The sequence below is a fragment of the Manihot esculenta genome, chromosome 8 (assembly GCF_001659605.2).
Source record: "Manihot esculenta cultivar AM560-2 chromosome 8, M.esculenta_v8, whole genome shotgun sequence".
In the NCBI taxonomy this organism is placed as follows: Eukaryota; Viridiplantae; Streptophyta; class Magnoliopsida; order Malpighiales; family Euphorbiaceae; genus Manihot; species Manihot esculenta.
The window spans coordinates 3,718,419-3,746,334 of record NC_035168.2 but is presented as its reverse complement, the minus strand read 5'-3'; the positions used below and the strand labels follow the sequence as shown (position 1 = coordinate 3,746,334).

General features: G+C 27.1%; 3 protein-coding genes across 5 annotated transcripts; 2 read left to right on the top strand and 1 right to left on the bottom strand.

The window, feature by feature from the left end:
• Positions 1-3: 3 nt before the first annotated feature.
• On the bottom strand, positions 4-3,598 carry LOC110620011. 3 transcript variants are annotated; one of them, XM_021763557.2, is made up of 3 exons: positions 3,461-3,598; positions 3,008-3,174; positions 4-1,027 (listed from the first exon to the last, which is right to left on the bottom strand). In XM_021763557.2, the coding sequence occupies exon 3, from the start codon at positions 1,014-1,016 to the stop codon at positions 255-257; it is 762 nt and encodes a 253-aa protein (XP_021619249.1). In that variant the 5' UTR covers positions 1,017-1,027; positions 3,008-3,174; positions 3,461-3,598; the 3' UTR covers positions 4-254. The 3 variants fall into 3 exon arrangements, with proteins under 3 accessions (XP_021619249.1, XP_021619248.1, XP_021619247.1); XM_021763556.2 differs by having other exon boundaries at positions 3,008-3,162; XM_021763555.2 differs by lacking the exon at positions 3,008-3,174.
• A 2,918-nt stretch (positions 3,599-6,516) lies between these two features.
• On the top strand, positions 6,517-10,225 carry LOC110620347 (probable carboxylesterase 15). The gene is made up of 2 exons (XM_021764049.2): positions 6,517-7,549; positions 9,858-10,225. Exons 1-2 carry the CDS (start codon positions 6,879-6,881, stop codon positions 10,162-10,164), a joined length of 978 nt encoding a protein of 325 aa, XP_021619741.1. The 5' UTR covers positions 6,517-6,878; the 3' UTR covers positions 10,165-10,225.
• Positions 10,226-23,900: 13,675 nt separating this feature from the next.
• LOC110621123 (myosin-binding protein 7) lies at positions 23,901-27,234 on the top strand. The gene is made up of 4 exons (XM_021765202.2): positions 23,901-24,319; positions 24,625-26,276; positions 26,422-26,468; positions 26,807-27,234. Exons 2-4 carry the CDS (start codon positions 24,840-24,842, stop codon positions 26,907-26,909), a joined length of 1,587 nt encoding a protein of 528 aa, XP_021620894.1. The 5' UTR covers positions 23,901-24,319; positions 24,625-24,839; the 3' UTR covers positions 26,910-27,234.
• Positions 27,235-27,916: the final 682 nt, after the last annotated feature.

Below are 27,916 nucleotides of genomic sequence, written 5' to 3'. Positions count from 1 at the left end.
AAATAATAGCAAAATCTAGAAACTCAGTCCCCATAGTAATATACCCTATTCATATTGCACAAACCAGTTTAAGATTTTGGAAAGAACTCCTTGATTATTGTCCTAAACAACGCCTCAAATTTGATCTTTTACTCCTGTATATCAATTACCATGATACCACTAGTAAAGTCTTACCTCCTACTGCAACTAGAAGAATTTACAACAAGAATACATATGGAAAGAGCAGCAATGATGCCTTTCCCCTTTCCTGCCCTTTAGTAGGACTCAAAACAGTATGGCTGGCAAATGCAGTCTATAGCATGCATCAGTTTTCTCCGGGGGCCAACTGCATCTGCACCCATATCCTTCAGCTTCTGCATTGTCAGACTAACCAACTGAAACTTACTGACACTCCGACCCTGAAAAATCTTCACGAATTGCCCCAATCCAATTGATGCTAGCCACCTACTCAACCCACCTGCCTTTTGAAGTTTCTTCTCAAGTAGTGATGCCCTTAGTCTCTGATTTAGCAGCTTGCTCCCATCAAGGAAATGCCCTTGCACATGCAACAGTCTCGGCTGCTTGATTGTTCTTGAATTGTTTGATAGTCCAAGCACATTTTGAGGCTTAAAAGTTTCGGTTCTATCTAGATTTTCAGATTCTATTTCTACATTTACTCTTGGTAGCTTATGTGATGCCAATATGTGCTGCGTAGGAATTTTTCTAGACATTTTAGTACCTCTATTAGGAGCAATTGATGTCACCTTCTCTTGTTCATCAACTAAAGGCATCCTGTTAGATGTCTCAACTGGCACCGTTGATGTATTATTTACAGCTTCCAAGGGCATGGCTTCCAGCTCACTTGATCCTGGCTTTGGCATTGTGGATTTTTTGGCATGAGGCAGGGTAGGTATCAGAATGGTGACTCTCTGCCTTTTAACTATGACCCAACTATCTTCTCCATCCAAATCTGTATCACTTGGAGAGCCATCCTGACTCGTAGGCACCACTGGTTGTCTTTGTTTTGGTTTCCCCATTAGGTGTGGACCTGCAAAGTATTATATTAGACAGCAGATAAGAAGCACGAATACTGGAAAAATAAAAAATATTTGCTAAATAATGATGATGCATGATAAAGTTCCTTCTAAAACATCATAAAATCAAATAAATTGACATTTCTTGTAACAGTAAACACTATCATTCACATGTCTAGGCTAAGTGCAGCAAGGTATCTAACTACTATTTTCATTGGGTACATTTGCCATGCCTACGCTAATGTAAAATTTCTCTCCACTTGTAATTGACCATGCTAAAAACATAAAATCTTCTATCATGTACAGCAGAAAAACTTTATCTGGAACTTGGAAGGACCATTAGCAGTTTCTTCTAGTATTGGGACTTGGGAGTTGGAACACCTAAAATGTTAAGATCACACCTTACAATAAATATCCTGTCACTTCATAACAGCTTAAGGTCTCCTAATCAAGCAAATGTTTTCTCACGGCATTAACACAGAATGCACTTAAATTCTAGATCTAGAATGACTAGGTTAAGAAGGGTTTAGTTGAAGATTTAGCTACTCAAAGAGAGCAAGCAACTGACCATGGGCCATTGCTCAGAACTTTTTAGCTCTAGTAGATAATTTTTATAGCTGGAACAAAAAGTAGATGTTGCTTACAATCATAAAATAGGATATCATTATAGCATATGAAATTGAACAAGAAGAAAAACGCAATTAAGAACCATCTGCAGATTGCCAAAAACATACTTGAGAACTTTGACGATCTAATCTATATCAACTAGTGATCTTGAACATCATAATAAGCGTGGATGTTGGTAAGTCCTCTCATATCCACCAACACTCCCATTATTCAGTAACTATCAAAGTACTGCTAACTACGAGAATGTTATCAATAACCTATATGCTATATCCATGAAATATTATTTTAGCTTACAAAGCTTCAACAAGTTCCCCGAGAAAAAATAATCATATTATTTGCAATTCATGTTACTTCAGCATATGATAAAAAAGATATCTTTCTGATAAAAAAAATATGATAAAAAAAGGTAGGCCAGCTTTGTGCAGATCAAATTTCTCCACTGAGGGTAACAAGTTTAAACCACCAAGAAGAAAAAGAAAAAAAAAATCTCCTTCTAACATAAGGAGAAGGTAGCATATATCTAACCCCACCCTCCAAAAGAGTCCACAATACAAGAAGTCCCCTGCACTAGTACACCCTTAATAGCATATGAAAGAAATGGGGAGTTAGCGATTTAACACTTCTACAACCACAAAGCAACAGTCACTGGTGTCATACAGCTGTAACATATATACTGTGTCAAACAAAATATAAATTGCATGTTCCAAATCATGCATGTATTGAACAAGTGTTATTACAATTTCAAAGCAGTGAGAAGCATGCAGCACGCACTGCAATTGTCACATTTCATCATGTTGATGGCTGGCTAAAATGCTTGCAAATTGTTAGAAATCCAGTTCTATTGGTGGGAGGTTATATATAAAGGAATAAATCCCAAACCCACCCAAACATACTAAGAAAGGGATTCAATCATTTAAATTTCCATGCAATATTAACAGGGGGTAACCCATGAACGAGTACTTCAGTGAAACAATATGAAATGATCAAATAAATTTTTGTCAAAAATAAGTAATTTTTGGTTTGTAGCTAAGGAGGGTGAATGCAGCCAATATGATTTACTCACTCTTCATGCTTGAAGTGCATGCACAATATCAGGACTAAAGGATTAAAGAGCAACCCAGATTGATAAAACTCAGAGATGAAAGTCAACAACTCTTGCAAATAGTAGGAAATGCCATAAAAATGACGGCATTAATGGAAATTCTCCATAAAACCAGACGAGAACAACATTTTGAAAGAGTAAAGCAAAAAAGAAGGGTGTAAAGCAGGCTTTCATTCACTATCATATCAACTCTCTCACAGTATTATTGGACGACATTCACTCTGCTTAAGAATAAGAATTTGATTTCAAAATTATAATTTACTACCTGATTGCTTTAGATAATTGGAGACTCTAGAAACAAAGATATCATCTATGGGAAACTCTTGTCCACCAGATTCAGCTTCTTAAAACTTGCAAATTTATGAAATTGCGGCAGAAGTCATATTAATCATTCCAAAATTTACATGTAACCCATATACCCTGCAGATAAAACTAGCACAAATCACAAATACAACCAGTCATACCAACACAAATTAGGTATTTGGCAGAATTACACGAGTAAAAAATATGCTAATCTTATTAAATTTCCTCACTTCACTATGTAAACGAACATTACAGCAAGACGAGACCAGGCCATAAACCAGGAAGTCTTGTGTGAAAATCTCATAATACAATCGAGAGAATGAGAATTAAAATGAGAAATATAAAACCCATCAATTAAAAATTAATATTGTAATTGAATTTCAGAGAAGCAAAACAAGCAAAGCAAAGAAATTACCAAGTATGAGGTCGGAGGGAAATGGAGGCAGACGGTGGAGAAGGGCTAAGGGGCAGCTAAGAAGTTAAGAGTTGACAGAATTACTACCAGGTCCAGGACTCCGGGTTATGGTTACGCGTGTCTTAAGGCGCTCTTCACCGCCCCGCTTAGCCACAGTTCTTGTTTTATATATTTATTTATTATGATTTTTTTGGGGGGCAAAACTATTGAAAAATTAGTCTAAAATCACTAAAATTATGATAAAATAAAATGATCTATTGAGACATTAAATTTTTAAAAATAGTAAAATAAATTCAAATTTAACAGACTAAATTAAAAAATAAATTTAAAATTATACTTTAATAATTAAATTTATAAAGATTCATAAGTATAGTCGGTGGTAGATATATATAAATAAATGAGATATTTCAGATTTTACTTTCTTAATTTTAATTTTATTTTAAAAAAATAATTAAATTTATAAATAAATTATATTAATTTATATTGTTAAATGAAGAAAATAATTTTATAAAAATCATAAAATAAATAAACTTTTATAAAAATTGAAAATTGATATTGAAATTTATTAAGCAGTAAATTAAAATCTCTTACCTTAACTGAAATCATAAATAATTTATATATTTTTTTATTTTCTCATTAACTAAAAATCAAACTTTAATATCAAAATATCTTTTAAAATTTTTTAAAATATTTTTTAAAAAATATGATTATTATAATGATATAAGTAATGTGAATATTAGGGTCTGGTTTCGGCTTGGATATTTTCAGCCTTTTCATAATTACGTGGGTTGTTTTCTTCGGAGATGGGTTTTGCTTGTAACCAGCTTTAGTGAGAGTTGGACCTCCTTCTATATTGGGCTTTGGCCTTCAATCTTCTAGCCGAAGAAAAATATTACCTGGGACTGGGACTGGGAGTGGAGGATTTGAAGACAATGAAAAGAATTAAAGCAGCTTTAGACTCGAACAAAATCATGAACCCAGAAAAGCTCATTTCCTCCATGTTTGCTGGTGCACATGGAGGAAGATACAGAGAGAAGGGAGGTCAGCGTGGTGGAGATTTGCTTTCTTTGTGAGAACTGTTCTGTTCAGTGCTTCAAAAGATGAAAAAATAATGTGAATATATATATAACTGAAGATGGACAGTAATAGTTCAATTTCACTAGCTTTTGGGCTAAGGAGTAACTCGAGGCCTACCAGCTGACAAGGTGTTTTTCGCGACTATTTATATCATTCATAAAGATTGAATTTTTCACCTCACTTAATGAAAAAAAGTGTCGAATTACTCACTTTAATACTCATTGTGATATGAGTAATTTTTACTGTACCTGAATTTATTTCAAATTTGATTAATATGTTATCAAAATTCATTTCAATATAATTTAATCGAATTAGGTACTAAAAATACCTAGTTCTATAACTATTAAATAAGGAATAAGACGATGAGAAACTAGTGATAGTAGATTGTTAAATGCAGATGAAATTTGGATATATAAATACACAAGAGAGATGGATTAGAAAATAATGAATTAAAATAAAAAGAGTAACGATGATATGAAGATAATTCTATTCGAATTTCAATTTAATTAGTAAATTCAAATTCAATACAGGTATCTTTTACTATATTTAAATTTATTTTAAATATGATTATATATCATTTGAATTTATTCCAATCGAATATTTAAAAATATTTAATTTTGTAACTATATGGTATGAGCTATAAGCAAATGAGAAAAGGCTATGAGCACATTAAGAGAGAGGGAGAGAGATGGTTTAGAAGATGATGGATTAAGACAAAAGAGTAATGAGGGGGTGAGAAGATAAGGTGATTGAGGGATGTGGGAAAAGGAGATGAAAAGAAAGTAGGCTCCCAACACTTGCAAGTGGTATGTTTATGTAGGCTTAAGAATGAGAAGTGAAAAGAAGAGAAAGTCAAATTGAATGAATGAAGACAAAAACTAGAATAGGACAAATTCACACCCAAGATTCTAAATGTAAACTTTTTAAAAGTTGTTTGTTTTTCTTTACCAAGGTATAATATTCAGTGGCAAAGGAATCAAATGATTCCTACATGGAAACTAATTTTGCATGCGTCTCATCTTCTATTTCACATTATTAATTATTATATAAATTATTCATTTATTAAAATAAAATAAGTTTTTTAAAATTCCAAATAGATCAAATAAACTTTTTTATATATATACATTATAAATACAAGGGATAAGGTCAAAGAAAGCAAAACAAAAAAAGGAAATTTAGTAATTCATTTTATTAATTTAATTTGAAATTAATTAGGAAAACAGTTTGCAAAATTTAAAAGTGTTTAGTTTATAAAATTAATTAGACTTTTTCTAATCGTTTGAAGTGTAATACTAAATTTAATATTTTATTTTTATTTAATTTTTATAATATTTATTGATTTATATTTTTATTATTCTAATAAAATATAAATAAACCCTGATCGGACTATAGAAAGAGAGATTCAAACTAAATCAGGGGAAAGAGAAGCCTTTCTCTGTCACTCCATTGAAGTTGCAAAAAAAAAAGACAAACATTTAAAATTGATGGATGTATTCGTGTAAGGCGGCTTTCCTCCGAAACAATTTATTAAGGTACCAAACCAAAATTTTTATATTCTTTTAATTATGTAATCCTTTGTTGTGCAAGAAATTGATTTAAAAAAAAAAAACTAATTAAACAATCTTATCTTCTTTCAAAAATTTTTTACTTAAAAAAATAAAATAAACGTCACTAATTAGACTATGTACACTCCCCACAAATAAAATTAAATAAATCAAATATTTAGATAAATTCTACCATAAATTTTATCTACTATTACATCTTTACAAATTGATGGTACTTTGGTCATATAGATAAGCCAGCTTTCATATGAAACACGGATAATTATTTTTAGACTCTATTTATATTAAACCTACTAATAATATAAAATATATCTTATTTAATTTTTATATTAAATTTATTATATTATATCTTTTATTATAATTAATTTAATTTTAAAAATAATTTCAATATCATAAACTAAAATTCATTAATTAAAACTCGTTATATTATTATCAGAATTAGGCAATTTTTTCCCTTGAATACGTTACAAAACTCAAATTAACTACCAACTATAAACAAACATTACCACTACATTAACTAAATCAAACTAAATTAAATTAAACAAAACCAAACCTTATCTATATATCGTCTTTATTCAAAACTCCAAGATGAACCAATAAACTTCTAAGGATATGTCATTGGTCACCACACCGCCTTCCATGATAATCCTCTTTAAATTTACATTTTTACCCTTTTCCCTTCCCAAAAAAAAAACATCTTCTTCTTCTCTCCTTCCCTATATATACATCTCCAATCTCCAATCCAAGGTACACAAAGAATCCAAAGTTACCTAATCAAAATGGGTTCCCTGCCTCATATAATCGAAGACTGCATGGGCGTTCTCCAACTCTTCAGCGATGGATCCATTTTCAGGTCCAAAAACATAGATTTCAAGATGCCAATCGTCAATGACACCTCCATCCTCTTCAGAGACTATCTCTTCGACAAAACTCACAACCTTCACCTCCGTCTTTACAAACCCACATCGATGTTACCTTCAAACAAGAAACTTCCCATCTTATTTTTCATTCATGGCGGTGGTTTCTGTGTCGGCTCTCGCTTATGGCCAAACTGTCATAATTGTTGTTTGCGGCTAGCTTCTGGGCTCAACGCTCTTGTTGTCGCCCCGGACTACCGTTTGGCTCCGGAGCATAGGCTGCCGGCTGCGATGGAGGATGGAATTAGTGCCATGCAGTGGCTGCAAGCTCAGGCTATGAGGAGTGAAAATGGCAGTGATGCATGGCTCAGTAGTGATGAAATTAACTTTGAGCAGGTTTTTGTTATGGGTGACTCCTCTGGTGGTAATATTGCACACCACTTGGCGGTTCGGTTTGGTGCCGGTTCGAGTGGTCTGGCCCCGGTTCGGGTACGAGGTTATATCCTGTTGGCACCATTTTTTGGTGGGGTTGCTAGGACAAAGTCAGAGGAAGGCCCCAGTGAACATTTGCTGAATCTAGAGATTCTTGACAGGTAACTTATTTCTCTCATTCCATTAATGTTGATTTTTCCAACAAATTAATATTGAGTTTATACTTTTGCTTTTTAAAAAAAATTATTTTGTATAATGCAAGCTTGTAAAATTGGGTTGCCCATAATTCTTGTTGAATTGATAAGCATATTGAACAGAAAAGCAAATAGCATCAAATTTGTGGTAAGTATAATCAGAGGTCAGAGTCTAAAGATACGGCCTTTGATCCCATTACTCCCTACTAGTCACAAACCTTTTATTCATATGAAATTGACTTAATTAAATAAGACAAAAAAATATTAATATTTTTAAAAATTTTTAGGTTATTATCATCCCTTGTGTATTATTTTTTTTTCTTCGTTAGAGTACATCAACTTCACCGTAAAGAGATTGGTGGTGTTTCCCTTGTGTCCCTGTAGGATTGGATGGTGCGTGCAACTTGTTACATGGCTTCATTCCCCTTGAAAGGGGATGATTATGCCATGCCCATTTTGTTATAGCCACGACATTTATACTTAATCTTAAGTTTTTCATAATCGACTCATCCCCTTTCTCTACAATATTACAGTGTACTCTCTTAAGATTTAAAAAAAAAATACTAATAAAAATAGCAAAAATTTTTTTTTTAATTTTCATTTCATTTTCTTTCTCATTTCAGTTTTTTTAGAGTTTAGTTTGCTATGGTCATATTAAGTTTTTTTAATAAAATTTTACTTATAAAAAACATGGTAAAAAAAGAAAAGAAAAGAGGATGATCACGTGTCTCAAATTAATTTTTTTTATTATTTTATTATTAGTAGAATTATAATTTATTCAATGTACAGTAATTAGTGGAAATTAAAAATAGAAAATTTTGATTTATATATGAGTTTGTCTCAATTATATGAAAGAATGACACAACAATAATTGTATTTAATAATTAAAAATATATTAACTTTATATTTTAAAATATATTATCAATCACGTGACACATTCTTGTAGGTGAATTTGTCACACCTACCTAGGTTCATTTTCCATAGCTTTTTGATACTGAGATATGTCTATATACTGATTACATACGTAAGACAATAATTGGTGTCTCATCATAAGATTTGGTTAAATGGGTTGTGATTTGTAAAGCTGCCGTTGATTGACGGTGGCCATGACAGGACACAACTCTATAATCTGACTTGTACAACAGTGAATTATTCTTGCCACTTATGAGTATTGACATAAACGATTCAATATATTTACAGTTGTGTTATAAAATTTTTTGTATGTATAATTTCTTTTTATAAAAAGATCTTTAGGGGTTTTGTATATATAGAGTTAGGCGCAGTGTTTGGAAGACAATTATAGGGGGCCAGCAAATCCATTGCAAAAGGTAATGAAAAAGAGTCGTTTCTCTTCTTTCTTGTTTCTTTTGTTTGGTTTCAATGCCCACTACCCATTTTCTCTTCACTTCTTATGGTCAATTCCAACTTTTTTAGTCACCAAACAAAAATTACTATTTAGTCAATATAATTTAATAAAATTATTATTTAATTATTTTAAATAATTAATTATTTGAAAAAATATATACTAAATAATATGTTTTTAAATTAAGTTATTAAATGCCACTTGTTTCATTTTGATTGGAAAATCACACCATTTTTAGGTTTGGGATTATCTTGAATATTGGGTTTGTATTTCTCTCCATGGAGGAAAAGTAGCCACGTATTCTAAATTTTTATAATATCAAAACCCACCACCTTATACGTCCCTTTTTAATCCTATCATTTTCCTGATTTTCATTATTATTCTTATTATTGTTCAGCATTCCCTATCCCATTTTTCCTTTTATTTAAAAAAAAAAAAATCTCACTCCCATGCTATTGGTTTATGAATATATATATCTCTATGATAATCATTACACGATCTTATTTTCCAACTCGTATAAAGGAAAGATGTGGACAGGTTTATTTAATTGCTCAGACTAAATATTAAACTGAGAAAAAAAATTATAATTCAAGATTTCATAATTATAAAATTCTAATTTAAGGGATGGAAAATATAAAAATAAAAAGTTCTGTTTGTAAAATTTATTAAAAAATATCGATTTTATGAGCTAGTGCCTAGGCCAACATGCATATATACATATATAAAGATAATGATAGCTAGTGCCTTCTCCAATATTTTCTTACCCTTATCTTCTGTAAAGTTGCTCAATAATCAAAGTTTTTTTTTTTCTAATGTTCAATTAATATAATAATATATATATATATATAGTGGTAATCAATTACCCAGAAAGGTATTTGATTTTTTTAATAATTATTTTCCATCTACATGCAGATTTTGGAGGCTTTCTATGCCTGTGGGAGAAAGTAGAGATCATCCGTTGGCAAATCCATTTGGACCAGCTAGCTTGAATCTTGAAGCAGTGGCTCTTGATCCAATGTTGGTTTTGGCTGGTAGCAATGAACTGTTGAAAGATAGAGTTGAGGATTATGCTAAAAGGTTAAAACAAATGGGGAAGAACATTAAATACATTGAATTTGAAGGAAAGCAACATGGTTTCTTCAATAATGATCCTTACTCTGAATCTGCTGACGAAGTTGTTGAACTCATCAACAAGTTTATGCTTGAGAATTTTGCTTAAATAAGCTTATTTTAATTCAAATATATATATATATAAATGATTTTACAAAGTTGGACTCTTTTAATTTTCCCTTCTTTTATTGAAGAGTGAGGAATTTTATTGTATGAGAATATAGGTTGAAGACAAATTCTAAAGATTTATTACACTTATTACATATATCTTCTATTTCAACCAATACTTTCAATTTTTTTTTTATATTTTTAAGGATTTTTTAATTAGGGAATATGTTAAACTTTTTTTTTCATCAAAGAAAAATAATTCATTCTGAAAATATTTTAAAAGCCAAAAAGATTGAGTATAAACATAGTTTGGTGCCAAAGATTTACATGAAAGGATTCATCCCTTAGAGTAATGGTAGCCAAACATTGAGGTTCTTGATTACATATATGGATTATATGTTAGAAAATAAATAATAAATTCAGATTTTCTTTATATGTGAAATGATTGTTTTTAAGGAAATATGCTCTATTATATTGCTGTTAGGTTGTAATTTCTTTATAGGGCGAGTCTCGGCATAGTTCTTCGGCTTCTCCTGCTCAAAAACTATGTTGCTAGTAATCCCTTTTCCGGCATAGTTCATCGGTTTTCCCCTTTTGAGTGAGAGAAGCTATATTTCTTCCATCCAATAGTTGATCTTTCTCTCCTTACTATCGGGTGGAAGATGTCCAGTGTTTTTTTTTTTTTTTTTTTTTAATCAATCGGCACTTAAAATTTGAGAGAATTTCTTTATAGGTACCTTTTTCTGTTTTTTTTTTTTGGCTTAAATCTCATTCTACCTGTCTATGTAAGTTCTGATTTAACATTCAGGAGATCGTTGCTTAGCGATCCTACCAACTCTTGGCACTTTGGTGGTGGGTTATCTCTAAAACACTTATGACACTCGCTGATGAGTCGTTCTAGTCTCTCATGAGTCCTACCTTATACCATTTCATGATATTACTACTTGATTCTTTCTATTTGTTTTGAGCTGCGGTCTTATTTGCTTAGACTTGATCTTTTGTATTTGTCTTTTTAGCCGTAATCTTCCTATACTTTTTATATTTATTTTTTAGCCGCGGTCTTTTTATAAATTTGTAATTTAAGTTGTGTTGTTTCTATTTTAATGATATATTTACCTTTGACAACAAAATAAAGATAAATTTATTTTAGTATTAAGATAAATCTAAATAGAATTTTATACAATTATTATAGAATTTCCTTAAAAATAGAATGGAAATTTATAATGAATGTCTATAAGAGATAGTAGGAGGATATGAGAAATAAATTTTGTGAATATAAAAACAAGCAATTTATTTGTAAGTATTTATAGCCCTCTTTTAAGATATAACTCTTTGAAAAAAAAGAGTTATTAATACAACATCCTTGATTTAAACAATTGTGTCTCAAATTGAAATATGAATATTAAAAATAAAATTAAAATGTGAAATTGATAATTTACACTGTCTAAAAAAGTGGACAAATAATTAAAAAAAATAATCGTGACATCATTGAGAATATTATAAATCTCTATAAGAGTCAGGTCAATATTTTTAGATTATATCATAACTCGTTAATTTCTCTTATAAAATACATCTTGAATTCATTATTTAGAATTGAGGAAAATTTAATTTAATAATTTTTTTATTTTATAAATTTAAAAAAAAAAAAAAAACTTTCTAGATTGCATAAAATTCATCGTGCTGAAAAGGAGCGTTTTCCATTTGGATGTATATGGAATGTTGATCAACTTGTGCAAATCAAATCTTGCTATTTGAATACTTATATTGGATTAAATGTTAGGTATTAGATTAAACTAAGGCGTCAACAGTCAACTATGGATACTGAATCTGGAAGACCATGACTGAAAATGCTATTTATTTTGCTGATTAAAAAAATAACATATAAAAATCTAACAAAATTCCAAAAAATAAACTGTTCATAAACAGTATTTTTTCAGTAAAATATGATTTTAAATTATAAGGCCAATGCACTTTGGTCCACAATCTCCACAATTATTTTATTTTTTTTCATGCTTTAAGCATGAGAGGCAGGGTGGATTAGAATATCATTTCTTTTTTAATTAAAGAATTTAGTGTATTATCTTTATTGCATATAAAATCAAAATTTTCTCTAACCCACAAAATCATCGAATCCTTATCTTAATTTTCTATGATAATACTTTAGGCTTATCTTAATTTTACAAATATATCATTATTTCTTATAAAATATCAAAAAAACTTTTTTTTTTTGTCAAAACTCATACAATAAATTAGACTTAGTCTTTTAGAAAATGATACATAGCTACTGCTTATAAAAAATAAAAAAATAAAACATGGGTCGTTTTATATTTTCCCAGAGTTGTGGTGTGTCACCAATCAATTACTGCCACATTTATAAAATAACATCATTTTATAAAAAATAAATAAATTTCAGTTTTTTTATCAAAAAAATAAAATTCTGTTGACTCACGACTAAATCCAAATTTTAAAGATAAACCGAGTTGATTTTAGGTTTGATTTGGGAATTTTTTTCAGCGGACCTAATATGGCAGGTCCGATCTCCGGAATCATGATCCACACTTCTTTTAAAGGATATTATGGATTTTTAATGTATTAAAGGTTATTTAAAATGTAATTAATTAACGTATAATTCTTTATTTTAATATATTTTATACGTATTGTACTTTAAATTTTTTTTTCATTTTAAATTAATAACACTATTTTTCTGCGTAACTTGATTTAATTTAATAATTAATTTATTTATTAAATCTAAATTTAATCGCTACTTCTTTAATTTTCCATTAAAAATTAAAATTTTATTTTATTTTCCATCTTTTTTATATATAAATTTATTAAGAATTTACAAAGAGATTCAAACTCCTTTGCCTTTGAAGCAGCAGTGAAAGACACAGTCAAATACAGTTGCACTATTTTATTTTCTCCTTTATTTCCTTTTTTGAAATAAAATTAAAATCGAATCAGTAAAATTTAAAATTTTTTAAATTTATTTAAATATATTTATTATCAAATTAAATATATAAATATTATTTTATTTTTATATATATTATTTTTTCTTTTATTTTAAAAAATGTTAATTTAGAAATCTAGAGTGGGTAAAATATTTATCAACTTTGCATTATTATATAAATAAATTCTTTTGTTTTTATTATAAAGTTGGAAAAGACATGGAAATGTGACAGCAAGAAAGGGATGAACTTGAGGAATTTTGGATTTCATTAACAAACAATTTTTTAACAGTATTTTCAAGGGAACATGATTAATTTAACTAATAATAAAAGCAATATACACTTTATTCCTCGTCTCTCTGTCTTTTTCCTTTTTTTTTTTTTTTTCTGTTTCGCTCTTTCTCTTTTTGTTGTCCAAGTGGCTAGTTTCCATGTCTTGAGCATGAGGCAGGGCAGACTATAGGACATAAATTTCTTGCTACTTTAGCACTCATTTCTTTAATAAATTTAAATAATTAATACTAATATTGTTGTTATTCTCACTTATTAGATTAAAAAACATTAATATAATACATAGTTAATTGTAAATAATTAATAATAAATTAATAATAATTTTTTTAAAATAAAATTAAAATTAAGTGGACTCACGTCAATTGTGATTAAGTAGTTAACAACATATAACTCATCACTTGCTGAATCAAAGTAAGTTTATTTCCCTATTTCTAGATTGCTAATCTAGAAATCTAGACTGGGTAAAGATTGCCGACTCGTCATTTTAATAAATAAATTCTTTTGTCTTTGATGTAAAGTTGGAAGACACGTTGCAAAGGTGACAACAAGAAATGGATGGACTCGAGGGATTTTGGCTTCATTAAAATACAATTTTAGTCTTACACACTTTAGTCTTCATCTTAATGTCTTCTTTATCAAAAAATTTCATAAATATTTAATTTAATTAATTTATTTATTTAAATGAAGGGATTTATTTTTTTATTTATAAAAATTTTATTGAATTTGTCAGATAATATAGTGATGAACTGGAGTTCACCTCCTACAGAGCTCTTAAAGAAAATGAATTTGAAACTACTGTAAGATAACAGTTACAAGACTTAAAAAATAATTTATTGTTTATGTGGTTGTGATTAGTGGCTAGTTAATAATCTAAAAGATGATGTTTTTATACCAAAATTATAGTTGGAGGAAACGTCGTGCCTTATCCATAATTCTCATCTTCTTCCTTGCATCACTCTTAAAAAGTTTATTTCATGCGTATGCATGGATGACATAAACCAATAATAAACCATGAAAAGTTGTGATGAATTGAATTAGGAAGGTATATTCGCTTGAATCAGTTTAAAATTAAATTAAATAAATTAAAAATTAAATTTTTAATATTTTAAAATTAAATTAATAAATTTTAAATAAAAATTAATTTTAATCAAAATGATTTAATTTAATTCAATTCGATTTGATTTAGCTCATTAAAATTTTTAATAATTTTTATTTAAATTATAGTTTAATTATAATTTAATTTTTTTATATTATAAAAAATAATTTATTATTAATCGCTGATAAGTTTGATTCGATTTTATTAAAATTAAAATGAATTAAAATAAATAAAATTTTTAAAAATAAAAATTAACTCAGACAGAATAAAATAAATTAAACAAAATTTTTAAATTAATTTAATTTTATAAATTTTTTTAATTTAAATGGTATATCGTTCATGTATTAAAATATAATAAAATAAAAAATAGTGATTATTCGCCTTTTTAGAAATTATTTCATATGGAAATAATGGAATTATCATGATTTTATTGTAGATAAAGAAGTCGGAATTGATCTCCCATCATCTGAATTGATTTTTCGAGCTCAAATTTTATATGGACATGCTTTTTTTAAAAAAAAATTAATAAAGGGAAAAAAATTTTAAATTATTATCTTACAAATATTAAATAATAATTTTACAACTAACTACTAAAATGCTGCTATCTAAAACCTTGTAATACTGGGTTCAAAACATTGGATTTGCTTATTTTCTTTTTTATTTATTTCCCTACAAATTAATGCAAAATTAATCACACCTTAAAATGCATCATAATGTTTTTTTTGTCAAAAACATAATGAGGAGATTATATTGTCAGCATAAACTAAAATATCAAATACTCAGCTATTTAATTTAGTGGCGATTGTATCTGAATAAATTTGAAAAATATTAAATTTTATTTTCTTAATTTTCAATTTTCAATTAAAAAAAATACCAATTTTTATTAAATTTTATTTTTGCTACTGGTCTGAGTCACCAACAAGGAAAGAGCAAGGAAATTATTTTTTATGGGATGAATATATAATATAAAATTAATATTCAAAGAATGATTAATTGCCCATCATTATCTTACCGAGGTCCAATCAACCATTTTCCCTCTGTTTAAATGGCAATCAAAACTCCATAATTACATAAAAAAAAAATATCATTTCTTTCTAAATCTTAGTCGGCAGACCCTTATATCACCCATCTAAGTAAATAATATATTAAAATTTGGTTTATTTCATATAAAATATTAATTAACAGAGAATATTTTTTTAATTAAAAAATTAAATTATTTTAAAAAGATATATTTAATTTTTATAGAAAATAATTAAAAAATTAAAAAAATTTATAATTTAGTCCCTGAGAATTGTTATTATTAACAATTCAGTTTCTATATTTTCAGAAATCTATTAAAATATTTTCTTTATTTTCTATTAACGAAATAGTCATTTTATCTATTTTTGTCGTTAAAAATATAGTTATTCCTCCTCCTCCTCTTCTTTAGTTCTTATTTTTCTTATTCTTCTTCTTTGATTCTTTTTCAATTTTTCTTTTGATTCTTCTTCTTTAAAGAGGAGGAGATTCTTTTTCTTCTTCTTCTTTTTCTTCTTCTTCTTTTTTCCTCTTTATCATCATCATCACCTTCTTCTTCTCCTTCTTCTTCTCCTCCTCCTTCATCATCATTATCTTTTTCTTCTTTTTTCTCTTTTTTTTTTAAGGAGGAGAATGAACTATTTCGTTGACGGAAAGAGGAGAGACTATTTCATTGATGAAAAGAAATAATAAAGACATTTTAATACATATAAGAAAAAATAAAGATATTTTAATAGATATAAGGACATTTTAATAGATTTCTAAAAATATAGAAACTGATTTATTAATAATAATAATATTCAAAAACTAAATAAAAGGTTTTATTGGAGGGTAAAATTAAATTTAAAATTTTTTTCCTTTCATGCTTTATCTATTTTTAACGGAAAAAATGACAGAAGAACTATTTTATTAACGAAAAAAAAAAATAAAAACGTTTTAATAGAATTCTAAAAATACAAAAACTAACTTGTTAATAATGTCAATATCCATAGACTAAATTATAAATATTTAAAAAAATTAAATCAACATATATACATTAATTGAAAAAACTTTATAGTTGCCACCCAATAAATAAGAATAAAAAAAAATATAAAAAAAGTTAATAATATTATATATAAAAAGGCTTTTTAATTGATTTGTACACCCAAAAATTCTTATAGTGGAAGAATATGTAAGTTGGTGTTGGAAGAAAGAAGATTCTGCTTTTTATTTGAAGGGTGTATAGCAATTAATTAATCAAAAAAATTATAATTACTACGATGAAACCCTAATATTGGAAAAAAGGGTGTAAATGATTGAATTCAATGTTCCAAAGAGCAATCATTTTGATAGTAATAGGAGATGGGATTATGGAAAGTTCCCATTCAGATTTGATGAGTATTTTTGTATGCATCATCCACTTTGGAACCCTTCCATTATATATGTTGCATAAAACAAGACACTTCATGTGGTATATCTATACAAAAACAAACCAATAGTATTGCTATTGTATCATCTTCTCCCATGGATAAGAATTAGAATGTCCTAGACTCAGCTAGCAGTTGAATGGTTGAAAAGGAAATTGAACCACCACTCTGAATGGGTAATAATAGTTAGGAGATGGGCCAATCAAATGCCACTAATTTTATGTTTGTGAAGGCACAATTCTTTCATTGATTAGTTATCAATCGCAGTGGGACCTCAATCAGAGGCCATGCTTTTTCTCTTTAGCCCTCTCCGCTACTTCCTCTAATCTTCATGCCTTCAGCTATTTGCCTTCACAGTTTTTTTTTAAAAAATCTCTATGAATAGTTTCTGCCATTAAACTTGATAAGCCAATATTTATTGTTAAGAGTGGATGTGTTGAGAAACACTTAGGAAATGGGAATTTGGGCTTGTAATATAAAGGACATCTATTGTTATTGGCCCATGTGATCCTATTCTCCTGTGTTAGAGATTCATTATTATTATTGGGCTTCTGCTCCTTCTATCTATTTATGTAGTATTAAAATTAATAGTAAAAAAAAATTACAATAACTTTAATTTTATTATTATATTAATTTATATATAATCATAATATTTATTATTATTAATTATTATTTTTTAACAGTAACCATAATTTTATTATAAAATATCTACGAGCACAATTTTATACGTGGAACTGGCAATGCCATAATTGCCACAATTGATTTAAAAATAATAGAGTGATTCACATTATAATAATTAGACAAAAATAAAAGAAATTAATAATATTTTTTATATTATTTGTAATTTAATTTGATTTGAAAATACGGTTAAAGAGTAGGGTAAATTGGACTTGTTAAAAAAAATTTACAAATTCTAGAGGTTGCCTATAATTAAGTAAACTAGATGTAGCTGGGTGTTTCCAAAAATAATTTAAAAACTTTATAATTTATATAATTTTCAATAATGACAACATAATATAAACAAGACGATTCAAATAAAAATTGTAGCAACTCAAAATATCATTCAAAAATCACTAGCTCTCAATAATAAAACAAGCTAACACAAGCTTCAATCAATCTAGGTAGGTTTTCGAAGATGATAAATTACGCTGTTAAAAAAAAATTCACCTACAAATATATTCAAAATTATTATATTTTCATAAATATTATATAAACTCATTTTTTCAGCTGGCAGACCTTATCAGATCTTTCTCTATTTGATTCAAATTGAAAAAATCGATTGAATCAACTTAATTTAAAAATTTAATTTCAGTTTTTTTTTTATTTTTTTTCCATTTAATTTTTATTTTTAAAAGTTTTAATTATTTCAATTCAATTCATTTTTATAAAAAAAATTAATAAAATCGAATTCAACCGATAATAATTATTATAAAAAATTTATTAAAAAGTCTAATCGAATCGAATTAAACATATTCGATTTAAATTGATTTCTATTTAAAAATTCATATGATTTTTATAAATACTAAATAATTAATAATTTATTTTTTTAATTTTAATTTAAAAAATAATATATATTAATAAATCTATATATAAAAATATTATTTTCCATGCATTCAATACTAAAAATATATAAAAAAAAATTATAAAATAAGCGAATTTGACCCAAAAAAAAAAGTTTTAAGCCGAGTTTATTAAACACTAAAAAAATGTACAAGTGCTTTTCATCACTTGGTGAACGTGCGTGTATATAACTACATGTATTTTGGAAGGAAAAGGGAAAGGTCTTCCACAGAAATATGTGTTTGTAAGGTTGCTTTCAAATGTAGTCCTTATCTTATCTTGTATACAATAAATCAAAAAGTGAAAAAGAAAAAAAACACACACTTGAAATAATAGAGCAAAGCAACAAAGCTTGAAACCAAAACAGCATAAAGAGAAGGCCAACTTCAACCTCTGCCATTGTTTTGGCCTTTTCTGCTCACCTTCCTTTTTTGGAAGATTAACCCATAAACAAAGTTCAAACAGATTTACACTTTTGTCTGTTACAATTCAATCTACTCCATTTCAAATTCGAACGTATTTATTTATATAAAATCTATTGTTCATTAATAAATTTTTTTTAAATTTTAATATTTCTTGTGTCTTATTTTTTAAAATTAAAATGTATAACAAAATTAAGTATTGTCATTAAAATATATTTCTGTAATTAATTATTTTTTTTGAGTTAATATTCCATAATTAGTTAATTAATTATTAAATTTATTTATTGAATAAAGATTTGACCATTTATGTGTTAGTCAAATTTCATTTTTGATATGTTTTTTTCTTCTTTTTTTTTTTTAAATATTAATTCTCAGAGAATCTCTGCCGACCGATATTAAAAATTCATTTTTTATAATAATAAATATTTTTAATTATTTTTAAATTATATTTTATTATTTTTAATATATTATTATAGTAATATTATAATTAAATAGTATTAGTTATAAATTTATTATATTTAATTATTATATTTTATTATATTTATTAATTTTAATATATAGTTACATTATAAAATTAATAACAAAATTATAAAATAATATCATGCTAGATTAAACGTATATAAAATTATTGGATTGTTTATAATTCATAAAAAAATTAATTAATATAAATATTTAAATTATAAAAATTAAATTTATATTTTATTATATTACCGTTGGGTTATATACATTTAATTATAAAATAATATTAAATTTATAGTATTAAAATTATATAGTATAAATAATAATTTTTATTTAAATATTAATAATAAAATATATTAAATATATTAATATTTAAAATTATGAAATAATATTATATTATATTTAAACATATATAATATTACTGAATTATTTATCATTTATAAAAAAATAAATATAAATATTTAAATAATAAATAATAAATTTATATTTTATTAGACGGTTCTCATATATGTTTAATTATAACATAATATTAATTTTATAATTTTAGTGTAATTTTTTATTTAAATATTATTAATAAAATATATTAAATATTAATATATTAAAAAATATAAATAATAATTGTTATTATAAATAATATTATTAAATTAATATAATATAATAATAATTAAAAATATTAAAAAAATAAATTTCTTGGCCTGGCTCTAGAGGCGTAGGCCAAGATTTATAATTAAAAATAATTTTTAATGTGGACTGGTAAAATTCTTTTTAAAAAAAGTTTTGAACGTGTTTGCAAAATGCGCTAAGTTTTAGCGCATTTTACAAGCGTGTTAGGAGTTTTGACAAATAAGTTTACTGTGAATTTAAATTAAAATTTTTTCTTTTAAATTTTTTAAAAATATTAAAATTTTATCAGTTTAGTATAATTTTTTTAATTTTTTTAAAAATTTAAATTTATTTAATTTAAATATATTATTTTTTAAAAAAATCACTTTATAAAAAATAACTTAATTAGATTTTAGTAAGTAAATTACTCCTATTTTACTAAAAAAATTCTTTTTTAACTTACTAAAGAAAAAATATAAACTAAATAGAAATTATTTTCATATTTTTAAAAAAATTTTAAATTTAATCTTAAATTTATTTTTTTAAAATATAAGTGAAGTAATTTATTTTTTTAATAAAATCAAATTATTTTTTTAAAAATAAAATTTTCATAAAGTAATGAATCAAATAACATCTATATATTATTCAAATTTGTTCTTATCAAATTTATTTGAATTAAATATTTAAAAATACATTATATGTTGTCGTTCCTACTAAAATAAAGAGTTTTTCATGCTAAATGCAGTTATATTATTATTATTATTATTTAAATATGATAATTAATTATAACATAAAATAAATTAATTTTTTCATAGACTTTTATTTCAGAACCGGAAAGTGACGGAAAACACACATGTGAGAGGAGCAAAGGAAAAAGAAGGAAAGGACAACAGAAATTAGATGGAAAGGTTTAGCTGCGATGATGATGGCAGGCAGAGAGCTAAGTACTTATTTTACCAAAACATCTGTAGAATTATTCTCTATAATATTTTCTTTTTTAGAAAACTAAAAGATTTAAAAAAATAATATGCTCCAGAATATTGGTTTACAAAATTGACCATAGTAAAAAAAAAAAACCCAATATTTTATCATTTTTAATTATAATTAATTCTTTTAGTTTTATTAATATTAATTTAATTTTAAAATTTTATATCAATCGATAATTTATAACTAAAATTATTTTTAAAATTTTACTATAAATAATAAAAATCATTCTGTTTTAGATATTTTTATTATAATAATATATATTATAATGGCAACAATAAATAAAATAATATTATTGATGGCATATTAATTACCAACTTTAATGTGCCTAAATTTTAATTTTGACTATAGACTACCGTTAATATAAAATTTTAAAATTTGAATAAAATTAATAAAAATAAATTTTATGAAAAATAAATTTTCATGATATACTTGTCAACTTTTGAATAGTAGTGTTTTAAAATTTTAATTAAATTAAAATACTACATATAATTTTTAAAATTATTACCAAACACGGCTTTAGCACAATTAAAATTATTACCAAACACAGCGTTAGCACAACATGAAATGAAAATGTATATACACTTAGCTTTTGTTTGCTTGAGGGGATTAGCCGTATTTCATTACCCTATTTTCTTTTGCTTGGAAATGAGAATGGGAGGAAAGAAAAATAAATTTCTCAATTTTGCTTTTAAGTTTACAAAGTTTTTCTAGAAAATAACTTATAGTTCATGTTTGGTTGAAATTTTAATAAATAAATTAATTATACTAATAAGATTTTCAAAATATATAGAAAAATATTTTTTTCCTTGAAAAGTAAAATTTATTTAAAAAAGACTCCTCTCTTAGTGAAAAAATATTTTGTATTTATTATTTTTTTTTAGAATTCAAGCCTCAAAAAACATGTGAAACATATTTTTTAATAAAATAAATAAAGTTTAAATATCTCAAATGATTTTGGGGAAAAATATGATAAATAAGAAAGTGAGGTGGCAAATAGATGCTACAAAACAATCTATTTCTACTACTCCTCTCTCTATTTTTACAGAGAGAATTCTCCCTGTTTTTTTATTTTTATTTTTTGGGAGAAGGCCCCTTCTTCTACTATAAGTCGGTTAGAAAGTGGGTTATTTTTTAGGTGGGTGTAAATAATTTTTATTTTTATTTTTTATATTTATATCGATAAATTTTCTCATAATTTTTTTTTATAATTGGCCGATATTTTATTTTGTATTTATATCTGCGATGGTATAATTGTGTTTTTTGCTAGCGAGCAAAAATATATTTAAAGAAATTTGTATATCTATAGAGAGTAATTTTCTAAAAAAAAATTATATTTTTAAGAATGTTATCTTCTGAATTATAAATCTAACATACACATAATTATCGGTGTATTGTTGAGAAACTCTATTTACTACTATCTCTTAGTCGATGTCTATGATTGCCTTGCTTCTTCATTGCTATGGCTCTTTTTTTAATATGCAACTGATTTCATCAATGGTTTTCTGGATTTTTCTCACCTTTGCTAAATCCTCTTTTGAAATTTGGATAATCTGGATTTTTTAGAGTTTATTTTTTATGTGTTATATTATTTAGTTGGATTCTGTGATCCAAAATTATAAACTTATCTTCTTTGTGTGTTTACAGAGTCTATCATATAACTCTATATTTATTTAATAAATTCTATTTTTAATAAAATTATAAAAAAAAAACTTCATTCAACGAGTTTTACAAAAGCTATCGACAAGAAAACATGGTCCACTATTTGGATTAATAGATTTTATAGGGAAAAAAAATCTTATAAAATGATGTATGATTTTTATTAATTTAAATTAAAAAATAATTAATTTAAATTATTGTGGAACTTTTTAAAAATTTGAAGTTATTTATTTTTAAGTTTAAAATTTAATTATCTTATTAAATCACAGCAATCATATAATTCTGATCACATAATTGATTTCTGAAAATATTTTAATTGACAAATATATTTATTATATGAAAAAAATATTATCACGTAACGTTGATTCGTTCCCACAGAATCACAGCTTCCCATTGTTTCGTTTAGTAAGAAAATCAGCAACAGATATCAATAATTATCTTCAGTAATCTATCATTTACAAGCTGAATAATCAATTTAATCATATTTTTTTTAATGATATTTGAAATTATTAATTAATAATTATTGATAATTTTCAAAGTTATTAAATTTTTTTATTATAATTATTGAAACATTCAAATTATTTTTTAATATATGAACCCAAAAAAAAGATCAAGATAATTAAATTACTAAGGTTGTCAACTCCTTACTGAAGAAATATCATTTAAGAGAAATTCATGCAAAAAATGTTGAAAATGAATAAATAAAAAGAATTGTAAATTGACAATAATTCATATCTCACTGTTTTCTTGGCTTGAAGATAAAAAGAAACAAAAATTATTAATATATAAATGACAAGTTATTTCTTCTTTTAAAATAACATATATTTAAAAGATCTTTTTTTAAAAAATATTTTTCATTTAAAACATTTTTTTAATGTTTCTATTAATTGGTTGTAATTTAAAAAATAAAAACTATTAATAAATCTATATATAATAATATTAATAAAATTATAAAATAACTTTTTTAAAAATTATTTTATTTAACTTTTAATTAGATAAATATTTTTTATTAATTATTTTTTTCAAATGTAAAAAAATAATGAGAGCTTAATGTTTAAATTAGTCCATCACTTATGAAATTGTTATAAAATTATTTCTGTTAATCAACAATATTTAAATTTAAATAATAATTTATAATATTTAATTAGTTATAAAGAAGACAGAACAGCTTTGACAAGGTAACTAGGCCAGAGCCGTAGAATTTCTAAAATCAGCTGTATAAATCTCTTTTTATTTTCTTTAAAAAACAAAAAAGAAAAAGAAGGAAAAAAACACAGCAGTTATTAGTTGTTAGACTGGGGGTTCCAACTAATCTCGATCTTAATCATGATCATAATCACCCGTTGAATCCTTGCTTTTTAGGTTGCCCCGAAAATTCACTTAAATAATAATTTCACTCTCTCTTTACAAAAAGGAAATTAAATAAAATAAAAATTCTTCCACTAACTGATTTCATTTCTGGAGAAACATACAATTAAATAAAAATTTTTGTCTAGGGTTTCGAAATCCCTCTCTGTAGCTCTCCCCATTCGATTTTCCTTCCCTCCAAACGCCAGGCTGTTCTTTCTTTATCGTTTTTTTCCCCGGGAAAGTTGGAGGAAGTTTTACGGGTATTTTATGTTTTGTTTTCTCCGGGAATTTCATTTTCCCGGGAGGGTTTCACCTCCGAATTCGGCTTCTTCGCGAGCTCCTTCTCTGAATACGGCTTTTACAGGTATGTCACTCGCGTTCTCGTGATTCTGTTTGTTTGAATGAAATTCCTTTTGGAGAGATTTCCAAGGGTGGAAAACTTCCTTCTAAAGCTCAGTTTTCTTAATTCTTGTTTTATTTGTCCGTTTGGGGGAAAATTTTTAGGACATAAATTTTTCAGTTGTTCAGATTCATTTATTATCATCTCTTATGATATTTTCAGCTGGAAAATATTTCCTTAAAGGACACAGAACTTTCTTTCTTTCTTTCCTTCTTTTTTCAATATTTTGGATGTTTAGGGTTTAATTTTGTATTCTCTCTTATTTTTAGGTCATTTGCATGTGATTAACTGATCTCAGATAAAAAGTAGCTGGTAATTGGAATTGAGCAAGGGAAGTAATTGTCGTTAAAAGATCTGTAGAATCAACAGAGAGAGCATTTCAGACCTCCAAAGATAAAGACCCTTTACCCGTTGATTTTGTTACCTTCAGTAATGATACTGTTATTAATCTTCAATCATCTTAAATTTTAATGCTAATTGCTTTATGGATTTGGGAGTACTTTCACCTACCTCTTCACCTTCACGGTGTAGGGATTTGGTGAAGTGTGGTAATTGTGGGTGTAGTTGTTCTTTAGTAGCTTCCTCCACCAGGGGTGCTTGGTTCCGGTCTGTGAAACGAAAATATGATGAGTTTGAGGAAGGAAATCGATTCTATATACCTGGATTTGATCTCTTCTCGAATCCACGTGTGCAAATTGAGAATGAATGTGCTGCATTACGTGAAACAGTTAGTAGCCAACAGCAGGCAATACAAGATTTACAGGCTGAACTGGAAGAGGAGAGAAATGCCTCTTCAACGGCAGCAAATGAGGCAATGTCAATGATACTGAGGTTGCAGAGGGAGAAGGCAGAGATCCAAATGGAAGCAAGACAATTCAAGCGTTTTGCAGAGGAGAAGATGGCTCATGATCAGCAGGAGTTTTTGGCTCTTGAGGATCTATTGTATAAGAGAGAACAAGCTATTCAATCTCTTACTTGTGAGGTGCAGGCTTATAAACATAGGATGCTGAGTTATGGGCTTACAGAAGCTGAGGCAGAGGGGGAGAAGGGTGAGAGAAGTGAGTTAAGTCGCAACCCAAGTATGAATGAAAATTTGGATGCTCTGCAATTTGAATTTCCAGCATACAATTATCCACCCCTAAAATGCAATTTGAATGAGAACCCAATTGCATTGGAAGGCGACGATGATGTGGATGTGGAGAAATATGCTTTTGGTGAGATTCCTCATGCTCGGGATCATTTGAAAGATTTGGAATATAGGATCAATCAGATGGAGAATAGTCCCAGTAGCAGTCAATTGGATGGGGCGTCCTCTGGTTCAAAGAATATCCCAGAGAAGGTGATAGTTGGCCAATCTCCCAGGCGGCCGAGAGACAGGATGTCTTCTGCCGAAAATTCAGGTTCATTTGTGGGTACATCAAGAGAAACAGGTCCAGATCTTGTGACAGAATCTCAAAGTTTCAGGTTGAATAATAGCTTTAAGAAGATGGATTATGTTTCGCAATCAGAAGACTCCTCGAATTTGAGAAAGTTGGACAATGCATCAGATTTTGGAGATGACATGAGTAGTGACAGAGTTTATACCATTGATTCTGTCTACAATGGGGTACCATATAATTGTGCTGCCGAACCAAAAGCTGGAGCTGGGATTTGTGAAGATTATGTTTCCACTCCAAGGGAGGTATCAAATCGGCCTGATGTTAGCGATCCTGATATCAAAAAGCTCTACATGAGGCTTCAGGCACTTGAGGCTGACAGGGAATCTATGAGGCACGCAATTATTTCAATGCGCACTGATAAAGCCCAGATGGTGCTATTGAAAGAAATAGCTCAACATTTGTCCAAGGAGATGTCACCAGAAAGGCGAATGCCTGTGAAGAAGCCATCTCTTGGAACCTTTTCCTTCATGTCAATTTTCAAGGTAGTTGCTGGAATCTCTGTTTATGTTGGTGGAATCATAAAAAACTAACATATATTAATGTTGAATCTATTTTATGAGCACTATGCTGCATTCTTTCTCTTGCACTAGTGCTAAATTATTTCCATCTTTCATTTTGGTGGTTCAGTGGGTCGCATCCTTCATTTTCTGGAGAAAGAAAGCTCGTCGAAGCAAGTGAGTAGATTAATGTGCATGAATAATTTAGTTTCATTTATTAATATAGTCATGGTGACATGAGCAGCACGGATAAAGAACTTGTTTTGCCTTCACAAAAATATTTCATGAGATAGGAAGACAGACGTGAAAATTAGAGTAAATCCAGTCCATATATACATTGAAGGAGTCCAATATAATGAGGCAGTAGCAAGACTGTATATGTTCTTGAGAGAGGAGCAACATTGTGCATTGTGTATTCAGTTATCCATCAGTTGATTTGGCTCGAGAAAATTAGGCACATGGGTTGCAATTTTAATTGGTTTGCTGATGGTTTTTGTAAAATTTTGTAATGGCAGATATATGTGCGGGCTTTCAGCAAGCAACGTTGGTCTGTTACTGCTACTGGACAAAGGGCCTCGCACAAGGCAATGGAGATGTGTTACAAGTACACAAGTGTGAAACAAATAGTGAAACCTCCATATCCATTGCATGCTGAAGTTCATAAATGTGAGCTCATAATGGATTATGGTTGCGTTGCCATAATTTTTTTCGCATTCTTTTTCTGGATTCTTAGCTGCTACAGAGTTTGAGTGTGTTGTGCGGTGTTGTTGCGATTTTTTGATTTCTATGGATTTGAGTATATCTTGGTGGTTGATCAGGAAAGATGGATATGGTATGGGAATGTTTATGCCCATTCAGTTTGTTGGAATTTAGCTCATGACAGGCCACTTCTGTATATGTCATATTCTTGTATGATTCCGATTCAATTGTGCTATTTGCTTCTGCTGCTTCTCTTTTCTTTCGGTTTTTATTTTATTTTTATTTTTATTTTTTATTTTTATTTTTTTTTATTTTTAATTCTTTTCTTTTTCCGTGCGAGATGAATTCTCGACTTCTCCCCCAAGTACTGATTGCAAATTTTATCGGCCGAGTTATCACGTGTAAATTTGCTATTTTACTTTGCAAGCTCAGAATTTAATGATCTCATTTTATAATTAGAAAGTTAATAATTTTTTTTTTTAATATTTTAACTAAAATAACTATTATTTTTTAATTTTTATAAAAAACAAAGTGATTAAAAATTATGTATCTGAGGATCATGAAATATTTTATTACCATACAAGTATCTCATATCAACTAAAAATAACAGTACAAATTATGTAATAAATAAATATTGAAATTATCAATATAAATTAATTTCAATTTTAATAAGTATTCCACATTCTTATGATTATTAACTTAAAGTAAATTTTATCTAAAATTGTTCTTATGATTATTTACATAAAATAAATTTTATCTAAAATTCATATTAAATAAGGAAAAAAAATCTCTTCAATGGTAAATTTATTTTGATTTCACTAATTTCATATTACATTTCACCACAATATCATATTTTTAAATTAACATCTAATTTAATAAATTTATACATATAATAATGGTGAATTTTAAAAATGGTTTTATGAGAG